The 15,942-nt window shown below is 34.1% G+C and overlaps 1 protein-coding gene across 3 annotated transcripts; it reads right to left on the bottom strand.

Moving 5' to 3' along the window:
• Window positions 1-1,167: 1,167 nt before the first annotated feature.
• On the bottom strand, window positions 1,168-15,199 carry LOC137928686 (uncharacterized). Of its 3 annotated transcripts, none has more exons than XM_068771616.1 (15): window positions 15,023-15,199; window positions 14,706-14,815; window positions 14,093-14,219; window positions 11,981-12,058; window positions 11,131-11,256; window positions 10,386-10,574; window positions 9,951-10,076; window positions 9,283-9,429; window positions 8,432-8,752; window positions 7,830-7,978; window positions 7,136-7,284; window positions 6,472-6,770; window positions 6,220-6,333; window positions 3,655-3,817; window positions 1,168-3,162 (listed from the first exon to the last, which is right to left on the bottom strand). In XM_068771616.1, the coding sequence occupies exons 1-15, from the start codon at window positions 15,104-15,106 to the stop codon at window positions 2,372-2,374; spliced, it is 2,973 nt and encodes a 990-aa protein (XP_068627717.1). In that variant the 5' UTR covers window positions 15,107-15,199; the 3' UTR covers window positions 1,168-2,371. The 3 variants fall into 3 exon arrangements, with proteins under 3 accessions (XP_068627717.1, XP_068627718.1, XP_068627719.1); XM_068771617.1 differs by having other exon boundaries at window positions 10,386-10,547; XM_068771618.1 differs by lacking the exon at window positions 9,951-10,076.
• Window positions 15,200-15,942: the final 743 nt, after the last annotated feature.

Raw genomic sequence — 15,942 nt, 5'->3', positions numbered from 1 at the left:
AAATAAATACCTTGATGTACTTTATACTGTATCAACTGGACAGAGTCAAAATCAAAGACTAATAGACAACTTATTCCCTTAATATCAAGGTAAGGGTGCGTTTACATGTGAGCGAAATTTCAGTTTACATTAGTCAAACAAATTATATAAACTGATTGATTTGTTTTGTTTTGTTGGTAAAATGTTGAAATAAATTGCTATACAATGTCTCTTAGGCATGACTGCAAAAGATGCAGTTATAAAGAAAAAGTCAAAAATTTATTTGAAACAAACAGATGTAAATTATTTGAATTTTCTTCTTGTTAAAGAGACGGTGGTCCATAAAAGGTGAGTAAAAAATTAAAAGTATTAATAATAACATAAAAAGTCATTCCCGCCAAAAATCAACCAAGATTGTAAGACTATATAAGATGTGATGATATGTAGAGATGTGGGACAAACCAAAGAAATTGTCAAAAAAGTTTAAAGTCAAATTCAATCATCTATCCCTTTCACTTGCTTACAAAAATGTGGTTCAAAGATTTATTGTCTCTGTCCAACAACAGTAAGCAACTCCAAGTTATTTGTACTAAAGGTAAACGAAACAGAACTTAAACATATCGGAAATAAAGAAAAAATAATTAAAATAATAACCTGGAAATGGACTGTGAAACCCATTACCATAATAAAAAATTAACATATTTAAAAACATAAAAAGCATTAAAACTGTAAAACAATTTCTGCATAGGTAGATAAAATATAAATGTAAGAGAATTGTTATCAATAAGTCTTGTGGCATTTTAATTATCTGTGGTGTCACATGAAACAATTTAGTCTACAGTGGCAAAAAGACAAGATATCTTAGCAAATTGATAATTGCATAAAATACATGTAATAGACAAACTGTGAAAAGAAATATAAAAATGGCAGAATTAATAAAATATAACAATTTACCACCATTCCTATATAATAGTTACAAAAATTTTGTAACAATATTTTATTATATTTATTTCAATATGCGAAAAGTCTAACCTTTTTAAAATTGATTTTAAAATATTAACCGTAATTAAAAAAAAATATTTAGGAGTTAAAATAAAAAACGAATGTAAAGACAGAGAAATAGATATAAAATAAATATAGTTAAAACAAAAGTAATAACACCTTTGAAACATATATTCAATTCATTTGTTCTCTGTGTATCCAACCATATGCCACATATTAAAAAAAAGCATTTATTACCGCGATATGCAAAATGTATTTACATTACATTACATTACTTAAGACAGTTTCTTACATAGTAATCTGAAGATTTATCTGTTCTTCAATATCTCATGTGCATCTTGTATATCATGCATGTTTATTACAGCTCATGCAGTACTGTCATAACCACTATAGTATTTCAAATCTTTAATAAATATTTTATGCAATGATATTTTATGGGGTCTTGTGATTTATTTTATGAAACTAATGGTGATGTGACCATAGTGGAAATGGTCACTGTTACCGAATTTGTATCAATAATATATTCATGTTGCAATGGGAGATCAATTAGATTGTAATTACAATCAAATTGACATCCTTTGGCATCCTTTTTATAAGCCACAAGTGACTACAAATTATCTTAGGTCATTAAAAATATGAATAGATTAATTTTTAATTTTCCTGGACTTTTATTAATATATAAACAGGAATATTAATATTATGATTTTTCCTTTCAGCCTATGGACTCCCACTGCAAAGCATAGATCTTCTCCATAGATCACTATGTTGACCAGTTCTGTGCTGCATGCATTCAGCAACTTTCTGTGACCTGTCATAGACCTACGGTTATGGCAGCTTGGTCTGTACTTTGGATTCTAGCACCTTTTACCTAACTGTTGTTGTCCCAATTTATGGTACACTAAAGATATCGGCCTCTTTCATGATTTATCTCAATCTAAATATATATTTTATACATGATTAGTATGTAACCAAATATAATATACATACATATATACATTATCTGTTAGTTTTTGTTTGATATATCAATCTTGATGTATTTTAAAAAATAATATAAATTGATAAAATTTTTGGAATAGATATGACACATCGCTAATTAATGCCGATTTCACATACGGCGGTAATAGGAGCTTTAACCTTATTAAAAAATCAGTTTGTGCATCTCATTCCCAAATGTAAAACTTAAATCTAACATTAATAACCTGAACCACTGTTTCTCAAGAGCATCTCATACTTAATGATATACAACTTACCAAAATCTTTATTCCTCGTGCCATCAGGAATATCACAAGATATCACTAATATAAAACCACTAATAAATTTCACTATTTGGTCCCCTAACGGGTATGTATCACTCCCGTTGTCACCTGCGGCCGCCGCGAGACACCCTTCCTCAAACAGCAGTAATGTTGTACAATGCACTCAACTTCTCCAAGAACACATTATCCATGTTCTCACCAGACAATGCATCATTCCTCACTTCTCTATTCATATCCCTGTCCATCCTCACATCATTAAGTAATACAGGTTGCGTAGATCCCATAGCTATATACCCTTTATTCTTCTCCACATTTGTGAACACTTGTAGTTTGCCATCTGTGTTCTCTGATCTCACATTGGATTTATCCAAGTCCTCCATTGGAGGGCTGCTACGGAACATCGGCCTTAGCACTGCCAAGTCTCTTTCCTCAGTCAGTCTATCGCTTTCCTTGTAGACCATCTCATCAGAGTAATCTTTCTTGTATGAATGCATCATTTCATTGTTCCTGTATTCGAATACATCCTTGTATTTATATTCGGGCTGTCTTGTATCAAATACTTCAACATTGTTAGTGTATCCATCATTTATTTTCATTTGTTCTTTGTTTGTAGCAACCGTTACATTTGGGACTCCCTTTTTAGTTTGTGTCTTTTTGGTTGATTTCTGTGGTTGTTTCTTGTCTAAAATACTCCTTAGTATTGGTAGGCGGCCGGAGGAGGGTTTCTTAGTTGTTTTTTCTTCTTGTGACTTTGCTTTGGTCTCTTCGGTCTTCGTTGAAGATTTCTTGTCCTTGGTTTCTTTGGGTTTGGTCTTCATCTCGTCAACCCTGAGCCGCACCTTCTCGTGGATGAGCATGTGACGCCGGAGGTCGTAAGCCACTCGGAAACACTTCTCGCACTGCGGACATTTGTATGGCTTGCTTCCTGTAATAATATAAAAAATGTAGATTGTTTATATATGTTACTTTATAAAATATTACTAATAGTAATTATGACCACAGCGTAAAGTTGTAGGGTATGAACTCCACATAGACTTTTCACCAACCAAAAGGCATTTTTTAGGATATTCAAAAGATTTCACCCCAAAAGCCAAAAAAGGGGCTAAGGCAGCGTGTTTCACAGAGGGAACAGCTTATATAAGGCGCTAAAAAACGGGTCATTAACTTAGGAAGTCATATAAATGCATTACAAGGACTAAATTTGGAAGGAATTCTGGAAAAAAGGAAAATAACGGGGAAAGAGTTTGCTTTTTGTCAAGGTATATGTTAGAGGTACCATATTGCTGTCCCCTCGTATAGTAGACACGTAAATTGTTTATAGCGACATCTAGTAATTGCTAGTATACACTTATATGGTTACAGCGCCATCTACCGGCGGCGCCATTATAGGCAGTGGTTTCGGTGCGCGTGTACCTACCCGTGTGCGTGCGCATGTGGCTGAGGCGGTAGGAAGAGGCGCGGAAGGTCTTGTTGCAGTAGTCGCACTTGTAGTTGCGCTCGCCCGTGTGAATCCGCCGGTGCACGTTCAGCGAGTAGCGCCGCGCGAACTCCTTATTGCAGAACTCGCACTTGAAGTGCTTCTGTTGGCACCAACGAAAATCCAATTATTTAGATAACGTTTAATACATAATACCAAATCTTCCCTACGCAAGTTTCGAAAAGAAGCGTTAAAATAACAAACATTGAAATAAAAAAAGTTCCCTTTTTATTTAGTTAATGTGACGACCGTCTAAATACCTGACACAGAGAAGAGCACAAGAAGGATGAACGAGACAATCGGAGCTGACGGCACGACATCAAAAAAGTTTTGGGGTCTGTTGTGCGTCCCTCGTTTTACAATGGCAGTGTTTGCCGGCGTAGAGCCCACGCCCCACAGGGGGGTAATTTAACCCTTCTTTGCATGGTGATGGAAATTTCCATCATAACATTTAGTCAACAAAAAAAGATACTCAAAACCCTTGTAACGTAAATTTGTTGTTGCTCGCAACTTTTTAAGCGACTATTGCGTACAACAAAACGCGGTTGTCGAAAAATAGCAAAGGTCACTGTGAATTACCAGACCTAGAACTTGTTATTCTGCTGTTTGTTGAGACTGGAAGAAAGGAGCGAGATTTTAAATTGTTTTATGGAAATAAACGGAGATATAAAATACAATAAAAAATTAAAATGAGTGGAAAAAAGGTTTGTTTTCATGTTTTTGTTATTTTATGTACAATTTATATCAAAACACTATAAATGAATTTCTCAAAACGTTGTGATAGAAATTTACATCACTATGCAGTAACTTCACTTGTAATGTATGGGAATTTTTTTTGTAAATGTTTATTTTATGTTTTTTTTTGGGGAAACTTGAATGAAAGAGATATTGCAGATTATCTTTGTAAGTTATAAGGCGGTTGGCTCTCAGAAGATGACCTTAATGACCAAGATTCCGATGATGAAAACCACGATGCTGATGAAATTATAAGTGTTGCAGGAGGAGAATGATGATGACGATGTGGATGAAACTGCTGACGTTGAGCCTCCTCTTGTAAAAAAAGACGATCAAGAATCCTCTCACACATCAAACTCATCTAATTTGTAGTCTTCATCCAGTTTTCCATTTGACAAAAGAAACTTGATTTGGAAAAAAAGGAATCTGGTGTGTGACACAGATAAAATTAATTTCTTGGGGAGTTATGCTGCTTCAGGTGGTCTATCACACCTAGAAACTCCATATCAATGTTTTAACCATTTTATCACTGAAGATTTTATCAAAACATTACTAAAGGAGACAAATTTATATACAAAACAGAGTAATCCCAGTTCATCTATATCATTTACAGAGTATGATTTGTAAAGTTCTTTGGTTTATTATTATACATGCCAGTAATCAAATTTCCTAGCACAAGATCATACTGGTATACATACTGATATTACTTGTCCGTTTATTGTCCAAGAATACAATAAACATATGGGAGGAGTAGATCTCATGGATAGCTTTTTGGGCAGAAATCATATAAAAATGGGGTCTAAAAAGTGGTATTGGCGTATTTTTTTCATCTATTTGATCTTGCTATTATAAACTCTTGGATTGTTTATAAAAAAAAAATGCTCAAGAAAGTGATGATCCTAAAAAGAGTCTGCTTACAATGGGCCAATTCAGAAATGAATTGTCCTTTGTGCTATGCAACAAAACCACCAAAGCAGCTAAAAGAGGGCGTCCTGGTACCAGTGTACTAGAAGAAGAATTACAATCAAAAAAAGAAAAGGTTTTCCAGCTCCACCACCTCCAAAAGACATAAGAAAAGATGGTGCTGAACATTGACCAAAAGTAAGTGGGTCACCCCGGTGCAAATTTCCCAAATGTAAAGGCTATTCTACAATTTCGTGTAATAAATGTGGCGTCAATTGGTGCTTAAATAAAATAATTATTGTTTTTTGAATTATCACTAAGCATAAAGAAGACTAAGTAAACAACTTTTTTTATTTATTTAGTACCGGGCTAAATATGTGAAACTGCATGATGATGTAAATTTCCATCATATTGTTTTTTACATAATACATATTTTTATTCACACCAGGATTTTTTTAAATATTTTTCCTTTAATCTAGAGCATTAATTACATCACCCTGATTTATTTTAAAAAAATAGTAAAAATCATGCAAAGAAGGGTTAAAAGTTGACACGAGTTTTAACACTTTTGCTTTAATATAAATATACGTTACCTAGGGCAGCATAAGAGTTTTAGAAACGCTTTGGTGGGTCATAGCATCAAATAGGAAAAAAAATACTAACTGTTCACGAAGTTATAATTCCATAGCTAATTTTATTCCATGAATAAACACATCTTTTGACATGTGACGGTCAGTTCAATTGCGTTTTTCTATCAGAATTTTTATATGTATTCTGTAAATGTGGAACTAACATATGTTAGATTGTTGCACTTATATATATCACCCACTTACAGTTACAGTATTAGATGGTAAATAAATAAAGGACCTGATCAGAGTGTATAGATGCCTTGTGGTACTTGAGGTCGCTGCGCTGCCGGAAGCTGCGGCCGCATTCGTCGCACGCGCACGGACGGTCGCCGCTGTGCACGCGCCGGTGGATCTGAACATCAACAGCGAGAATAATTGTATATTGAAACATAACTATATGTTGGCCCTTATAAGTCTCAAGGTGGAAGCTTTGCTGCGAGACGGAATCAGAAAAGAAGACATATATATATGACTAAATATATGTTATCACCTTTAAAGCGGCGGCGGTATAGAAGCCTTTGTCGCAATCCTTGCAGTAATGCTGCCGATCCCGGTGCATTAGCATGTGGTACAGCAGGCTGTTCCGATGTTGAAACACGCGGTCACACAGAAGGCACTCGAACCTCTTCGTAGGTTTCTTCTTCTCCCCCGCGCCCTGGGCGGGTTTCTCCTCCTCATGCGGCGGTTCCGGTGGAATAGGTTCCGGATTGTCCGGGATGATGCTCTCCGTGAAATTCGTGTTTTCCTGACTAGGCACCTCGCTCTCGAAGATCCTTTGCAGTACTTCCTCTGTGGAAATTTTCATCATCTTCATTTCAGTCGCAACAGAACAGTCCGTAAATAAGTAATTAATATAAGTATAATATTTAAGTAAAAATTGTGAAAAAAATAATAACTAAGAACAAAGGCTGCCGGTAGACGGTATAGGTTTAGATGGCGAAGTAAAAGAAAAAAAACTGTAAGACCTACCCTTTTTAAAATGATTTCGTTAATAAATCATATCCAAAAAAGTTTTTATTAAACAATTTAATTTAATGTTATAAAACAGAACAATTGAAGAAGCACAATGAAGAAGGGTGGAATAGATGGTTAACAAAAGCCTGCTTTCAGATATCTCAATTGTGTGCCTGGTATTAGTGGATACCGAGTGTTACCTTTGAGCTGCGGCGCGTGCGCATGTCGGGGGGGCGGCGGCGCGGGCGGGGCGGGCGGCAGCTGCGCCGGGGGCTCGGCTGGCGGGCACACCGCGCAGTACTCCGGCGCTCCGCACCCGCACACACAGTTATTTCCGTTGCGCATGTACCTGTGTCATTGCATCTTAACGTCAGATATACAAAGGCCTACCCCCATCAATATGAATTGAAATTTCGCTCATAAAATCTAAAATATTTATTTATCCCGTCCGATAAAATGCAATAATTCAAGTCAATTATTTTATTTATTTATTTAATATTCTTTATTGTACACGCTATAATATATATACATAGTTGCATAATAGTAAAGAAAAAGTACAATGGGCAGTCTTATCACACAAGGCATTTTCTTACGATCAACCATAGTATGGAAACAGTAGAGGTATAATTAAAATGTACGTATAAACATACATACATATGTATGTAGCATAGTTATAATAAATTTAGTATAGTACATAATTATAAATAAAATAATAAAATTTCAAACTGATGCTTGGATTGCACTTGGCTCGGTACGAATAAAAAAAAAACAGAAAAATAAACAATGGTCAATATTTAAATTCAATGTTAATTTACCACATAAATTAGATCCTTAAAATCCTTGTTTGATAATAAAACCTTAATATTTTTTTAATGTTACTGCTGTTGGACTCACCAGTGCCTGCCGTGATCCTGGTGGACGTGTCCGTTCTCGACAATGAGATGCGGCAGCAGAGGCGGCTCGTACTGCTCCCCATCTTCGACCGCCACGTGTATGCCCTCCATCAGGTCCTCCGGCTCACTGAACTCTCCCATATCCTCGAGCTATACACAATACAAATATATTGTTATTACTTCTCCATCAACAGGTTCACACTTTATAGCATTTTTCATCCGCAGTAATACAATATATATAATTTATATATATAAAAATGAATGTCTGTCTGTATGTCCTTTATAGTATCATTAACTATGTATTTTATTATGTCATGATCTTTAGTAGTCATGAACAATTTGGAGTGGTGGTTGTGTGATTCGCATTGTTTGCCGCGTACGCATTTATCAGCGGGCTGGCGGGCGGTGCACTTTGTTGCACGACCACCACTACATGTGCGGAAGTAGCTAAATATTGGTCCTTTTCTTACTTAGGATGGACTTCCGCAAGGTAACGCCTGATTTCATTATATGATTCCATTAAACATGAACAATTTTTCTCCATTGATTCTTTCCCTCTCCCTCTGTATGTCTCTCTCATTAACAGATGTTAAAAGATATTACCTTCGGGTTCAAATGAGCCTCCTTCAAGTGCGCTTCACACTGCTTCTGCTTTCTGAACGACTTGTCACACTTCGGACAGTTGTATATCTCCAGTGTCTCATACACGTCTGCTTTGCCGTTGTCCTGCGGTATGTCCTTCTCGCTTGCCATTGTATATTGCACCTTATTTGTATGGCACGTTAGTGTTTTATCGCTTGAAGTGTACAATATATGCTTGTCCATCGGTTGATAGATTGACTTTGGCACTGTATTCTCTAAAGACAACTCCACCAGGGAATCGGGCAGGGTTTGTACATTATCCACAATGCAGGTGTTTGTCATCTGGAAAGACAAAGTATAGTTAACTTTCTCACTTTTACATTCATACATTTTTGTACAGCGCTGTTCCTAACAGCAACAAAGAAAATGTATAAAAAATCATAAAATTCGCTAAAAAAATTTACAAGTAAATCTTTTTAGTTTTACTTTCTTAAGGTACGTAGTTTTACTTCTTATGGTACATAGTTTTATGTTTTATGATAAGTAGTTTTACTTTTTAGGGTGCATAGTTTTAGTTTTTTATGGTATGAAGTTGTGTTATGAGACAGTTATTTTTTATTTTATGTGATGAACTCAAAACAATAAGAACTTGTCACTTGGCAAATACAAAACTTATTGAAAAGAACAACTCTTTGCCCCTTTAACGTACCTGTAAAACAAAAAATCGGCAACATATTGATTGAAATAACAAAAAGTGTAGAAAAGAAACCTAAAATATACTGTACAAAGGAATATATTATGGTAATATAAAGAAATAAAAATATGTATTCTAACATATAATCTCTTGTTATTCGTAATTGACTGATACCTGCCTTATCTATTCCCAAATCAGGAACAACGGGATTCTCAATGATTATTGTTCCATGCGGCTCGTAATGCTGTTTCAGATGCTGGTAGAACTTCAGCTGCTCATCTCCGTAGAACTCCCCGCATAGCTGGCATACGAGTATCGGTCTCATCTAAGAACAAAAGTTATTATATCACATCTACATATTTGTTTTTTAAGTTCTATCAATACAGACTTAATAATTCAATTCGGAAATTTTTAATCTATGCTCTATCATCTATCCTTGTCTCACCTATAGTACTAGGCGAGACTTAAAGACGCACACGAGATATTTAAGAACAGACCAATCTCGTGATATTAATGTTTGTTACTGTCTTAATGTTTTGAACATCCACATCATCTATCCTTGTCTCACCTATAGTACAAGGCGAGACTTAAAGACGCTCACGAGATATTTAAGAACAGACCAATCTCCTGATATTTATGTTTGTTACTGTCTTAATGTTTTGAACATCCGCTATTAGACATAGGCCTCCCCCAATTTTCAATAGGACCAGTTAGAAGCGTAACCCTTCTGGACATCCTAGTCTGCACTTGCTGGTCCATAGCCTCTACTCCAGAACATTAAGAAACCAACAGCCACTTCAACCTGCCTATTCGCCAAAACCTATATAAACAATAGAAATTACTCACATCATGTGTAATGTGATGTGAGTCTCCAGCCATGTGTTCGGGGTGAGGCACACTGTTCACAAAGCTGTCCGGGAGGATCTCCTCCTGGGGCACCTCCGAGTTGCAGTGGATCACCACTATCTGTTCCTGAGGATGCAGTGTGACAACCATAAGAATTAAATAAGCATCCTCAACTCTTGTAAAAAAGAAATACTTATCAAATAATTAATATTTATTATGATGTCGCCTTGCATACGTTTTTGCATTTCTTCCTACTTCATAGTAAAATTTTAAAATATATCGAATTTCTTCATTAGATTCATTCATTTTTAATAAAACAAACTATATTAAAAGCAATTTAAACCAAAATGTTACTAATTTGTTTCTTTTTGTTTATACATAATAATTATGAAAATGCTTTTTTTACGACCTAATTTCATATCACTATAGCCTTACTTGATGAGGAGTGCTGTTTCCAGTATTCCTCTTCAGCTTCCTGGATATCCTCTTTTTGTGCGGCAAACTCTTCTTGCTCTGCTGTTTATTCTGTGCCGGAGACGCGCTCGCGCCTAGGTCGAGCACTGGTCCATCTTGCTCCGATAACATTGGATTGTTATCCTGGTGATAAATCACAGGAATTATCCTCTGTTTTCCAAGAATAATTAAAGAAGTGATTAATTGGTGTTTTTTGCCACTGTAAAAAAATTTAGATTAAAAAGGTGAATAGAATTAACTATATTTTAAAAAACAATTTACGTTGATTTTTTTTCCTTAAAATACAGTAGTCTATAGGATGAAAAAAAAATGTGAATACTGAATAGTAAATAATATCTATAATATAAAACATATTAAAATTACTGCCACAGCATGGAAAGGCTTTCTCCTATGAAAATAAAAAGAAAATAGTTTACAAGTAAAATAATTAGTTATGTTTTAAACATACCAAAGACGCATTGTAATAATTAATAAATCAATATTTAATAAAACAAAATTTACTGACAGATAGATTTAATGTCTGATTTTTATTTTAATTAACATTCGATTTGACATTCGTAGTTTTTTAATTATTCTGTATTTGTTAATAAAAATGTTAATTTTGCTGGCAACTTTTAATAAATACAACAAAATAATTAAAACACATGTAGTGTTTTATTCTTTATTTTTATAGAAACCATACTACAATTTCCTAGTAATCACTAACCTTCATAGTTGTTTTAGTTTTGTTGCTGAACCAGTCTGTGTCCTGACATCTCTTCATCTCTTGTAACGGTGGCAGTGGAGCCAGCTGCGGTGGAACTTGTACAACAATAGGTTCGGTCTGATGATCCTATGGTGATTAAAATATATATGTAATTCAGTCAAAAATTTTAATACATACGATCAGTTAAAAAAAAACATAATTTTTCATGAACCACCGATCATTCAACAAACTCAAGGTCATAACATTTAAAAAACTTAATCTAGATATATAGCAAAGCCTTCTTAAATAGTGTATAGGTATATACTCAGTAGGTGTGTAGGTATACAGATATATAGTTCAAATATCTATCTATATATATCTGATTAAAATTATAAAACCCAATCATACTATAAAAGCAAAAATCACTTTTTATTTAATGACCCTCCTGAGTATAGTAATATAGTATATTAAATGTTTCACAAGTCGTGGTTTCAGCCTTATTGAAGCCAACTGAAGAGCATAGGGCTCCCCTAAAGATATCTATAGGGGAAATACTATTGCCATGCTTGGTATGCCGGTTGACGTCGCTTGATTACTTTGTTTTCATTTAAGACTATAATTCACAGAAAGTGTAAATACATAAATCTGAGCTGCATAAAACATTTGCTGTTTTGAAGTTTCTTCCGGTTTCTTCTTAATAACTAAAACACTTTGTGAAATAGTAGTCAAAAATAAAAAAGATTTTTTAAAATGTTCAAGTTGAACAATAAAATTTATCTTTATAAAAAAATTATTTAATTTTGATTAATCATTTTAAATCTATATTTGTTAAATCAAATCAATAAAACATTTAGAAAAAAAAAACACTTACCAAGGTCTGCGCATTGTACAGCCGCATTGGAGTATCCAGTATAACTGATGTATCCATATCATTCCTCACTGCTGATATCTGAAATTTACACTCGAATAAAGCCTCAAAATTTTAAGATCCTGTAGTCGCTGTTTCAGGCCACAGAAGCTCTCTGCGATGCATAGGCATGCCCTAAAGATATCTATGAAGGGATATGCCATAATCACCAGGCTTGGCAGGTGGCTTGACAATTGCAGTATTGTATTATGGTATGCAGAGGACACTAATAGCCATCCTCTGGAAACTTGTTTATGAGCAGTGGCAATCTACTGTCTAATCTACCTTCAATTAAAATTCCAGCGATCACATAAAAGTATACATATGTCATGTCTATAAGTTTTTATGCATGTGACTCAAAATACAGGTCCGAATACCTAGTTATTAACACAACAGACAGCTATAGCAGATTAATGCCCAAGCTAAGCTAGAGATAACATGTATTTCTTAGACTTCTCTTCGGAAGTAAGCTATCTGGAAGATCATGTAAACATCCAATATCCTGTCTGAAAAAAACAACTTGACAATGTGAAGGACATTGGGTGATGATAGAATCAGTTCTAGCTTCAACTCAGGGGAAATTGCTGTTCTCAAAATCAACTCAACTCACTATCCATTAGATATAGAGTCACAAAATAGGCTGTAATAAGTTTAACAGAGATCTAACTTACAGCTTATATTTAAAAAAAAGTTAAATTGATAAAACTACCTAGGTTTGTGTTTTTTGACTTGCTTGCCTAGTATTTTGTTAAGTAAATCATAAATTGTATAATATCAATTTCCTAAAACATTGTTAATTTGAGTAAAAAAAAAGAAGGAAAATAAGAATGTTATTGTGTTACCCTATATGTATACCATTATATATGCTTTTAGTATTTTATACAAAAAGCAAATCAATTAAATCTTGATGTACTGTTGGGGTACATCTAAGTATTTAATTTTAAAATTTCCATATGTAACCCTTTCTGAATACATTATAGGCAAGCATTTCGTAATGGTTACTTTGTTAGGCATTTTTAACGATATTCCTTGCAAAATTCCATTTTCAGGTAAATTGTAATAACTTTAAAAATATGCATAAGATTTTTAAATTTTTTTGTAGTGTTTGAAACTTATTTATTATAGATCTGTGGATGTACAATAATAGTGCTATTTTTATCTAGGATAAACATATTGGTATGTGTTTGCCTCTCTAATACTGGTCGACCAATAGTAAGTTAATATGTGATCCAACTGTAACATGTGGCACAACACATAAATTCATTACAACATCTTGAGATCAAGGCAAGAGTTTCCAGATGCTGTGATGACTATAAGACAAGCCACATATACTTCAAACCATTGTCATAGCTAATCAACCTAGAAGCATGAATGGAGTTTCTACTGCCAGTTCTCCCAGCGCAAATGCTTTCAGAAGTGATAGTATTGATGTTAGCTTGGCACCAATAGCTACTGATCAAGTTGAGATTTAACTCTCATAGATGACCTTGTGACAGAATGCTAAATGACAGCCCAGAGCAAGGTTCTCTTTTGGGGCTCTTAAGCATAGTTACTCCATGGAGAGTCTACCAAAGCAATGTAAAAGCTGATCAGCCATCAGAACTAAAACTTCCCCAGGAACCTATGTCTTTAGCTACCTTAAAAGAGATCCTAGACTAGTGACCCTCTGTATCCAATCACATTAAATTTGCAGAATCTGTAAATGCCATTCAGCGAAATTCTGCGCCCAAAAAATGTGTTTCCAATGATAACAATCACAGCTTCCAACTTTCAAATAACTATACCATTTTCTTATTAGTATTTTGCATCCACAGCTTGGAATTTAAACCACTGATCAGTAAAAAAGACTGGCCATTTCCTCAAGAGCTTAAGCTTGGATTATAACATGAATATCCCACTAGGAGTCTGCTAAGTGCTAAGTTATGTGGTTGATGTAAGAGTGAACTTCAGACAGTCATTGAATTGTGAATAGCATTCTGAAACAAAGGTGCTCCAGAGTACTCAATCTTGGCTTAATCAGTAACTACTGTCAGGCTATGACAAAATTTAAATGGAAAAGTCTTAATAAATGAACACCTTGTGATGAGATTGTGGCCGTGAGTTCTGTGAGAAATGCGCCACCAATGCTGCCAACCTTCCTTCAGGATCAAGGAGCTCTTCACTCCACTGCCCTTCTCCAACTTGTTCATTCACTGATACTTGCCTGAAAATTTACAATCGAATATCATGGCTATTGTCAAATTTCTTTAAGTAATGCAATAGACTAGAAATTATTTTTTAATATAATAAAGAGACCCTGTCTCTCCATACATTGGGTTGTAAGAGAGGCATCCAAATGACAGGGCCAAAAAAATAGACTAGAAACTATCACTTTGCTAGTAATGGTAAAATTATTAATTATGCAATTGATGAATTGAAATTAAAATTCAAACAAGAAATCCCTGGGAGCTGGCTTAAATGCTAACAAAAGAAACATGCTATATAATAAGAACAATTAAAAACATAGAATGTAACTTTCATATTATTACAGTATAATTATAAAGCTATAATCTTAAAATTGAATACAGAAAAACATTTTAAAATGGATATGTTAATTTAGCAACAATTAACATAGATAATTATATGTATAATCTTTATGTGCTGTTGCTATATAATTGTATTTTGAAATTGGAGGAAGTTCATCATTTACCTGCACATCTGTGCTGTGGAGAAGCTGAGCGGCTGCATGACTGTCACCACCCGACTGCCTCCGTCGTCTTGGACGTTGAGAGCGAGAGAATTCGCATCCACATGAACAGACTTCAATAAAAACAATCACACAATGAAGTATTGAATAATTTGTAATTTAATTAATGAGAACTTTAAGCAGCAGTTTCTATGTGCCTAAAAATCTCAAATATCAATGTAATTCCATAAAATTAGTATTCAAATGTTTCTTTCAGGCAGCCGTAATTTTTTGTTCTGCCTATAATTCGAATAAAAAATAGAGTTGAAAAATATACGTACATCTGTTGGCTGGTGCGAATTAATGTAATGGGTGACCGCATCATCCATTTTATCTTCTAAAAGATGGGGACCGACGTTCCTCATGATGAAAAATTGTAGATAAAATTTTGTTTATTTCATTATTGCTAATGCTGCTTGACAGCTGTTTGATCGCAAGGTCGCTTTTTATTTTATTTTGATTAATTTATACAACCTATACGAACACTACTATGTCTTAAATTAAATGTAACTATGTTTAATTATATATTCACAGTAAACGATAAAGTAATGTTTTTCTACATTTTTTATTAAACAAGTTTTAATGAAGTCAACCTAATAGCACTAGGTTGCCATGTTATAAATATGTCCTTCATTATTTCTAATTGTCATTGAACTCGGTTCATTAGAGATGTAGTTATTTAGTAAGTTAAAAATACTGTATCATAAGTCAAATAATAGCACAACCTAATATTATTTGTTCCAGTTTACCGTAAAATTACTATTATTTTTGAACGATTTATACTTTTCGTATTTAAAGGGCCAAGGGGATAAAGACTTCTTTTTCTTTTCAGCCGATGAACGCCCATGGATAGCAAAGATGAAATGCAAAAAAAAATTTTTTTTGAAGGCGTAAAAACGGGAAACTGGCGGTTAATCAGATTCTAACGAATTATAACATTTAAAAAATTTAGCAGCGAGGAAATCTACCTAAGCATTTGGTTTATGCCCGCTATAATTGTTTTTTTCTTTAATTGTTTAAAAATTGTTATTGAAAACAAGATATTAACTCAATGCGATAATGGCGACATTAGGACAGACACATATAATTCCTCAAAAATATTCACTAAAAACATATATATACACACAATACACTATATCAATATAACAATATAGTTATATTGATATTGTGGACCAACCCAATTAAATAAAATTTGTTGGCC

Source organism: Battus philenor, unplaced genomic scaffold (assembly GCF_028537555.1).
Source record: "Battus philenor isolate CCGP_79_NKW_IND1 unplaced genomic scaffold, ilBatPhil1.0.hap1 SCAF_4, whole genome shotgun sequence".
Lineage (NCBI taxonomy): Eukaryota > Metazoa > Arthropoda > Insecta > Lepidoptera > Papilionidae > Battus > Battus philenor.
The sequence above is the reverse complement of the archived record's forward strand: the minus strand, read 5'-3'. Positions and strand labels throughout refer to the sequence as shown.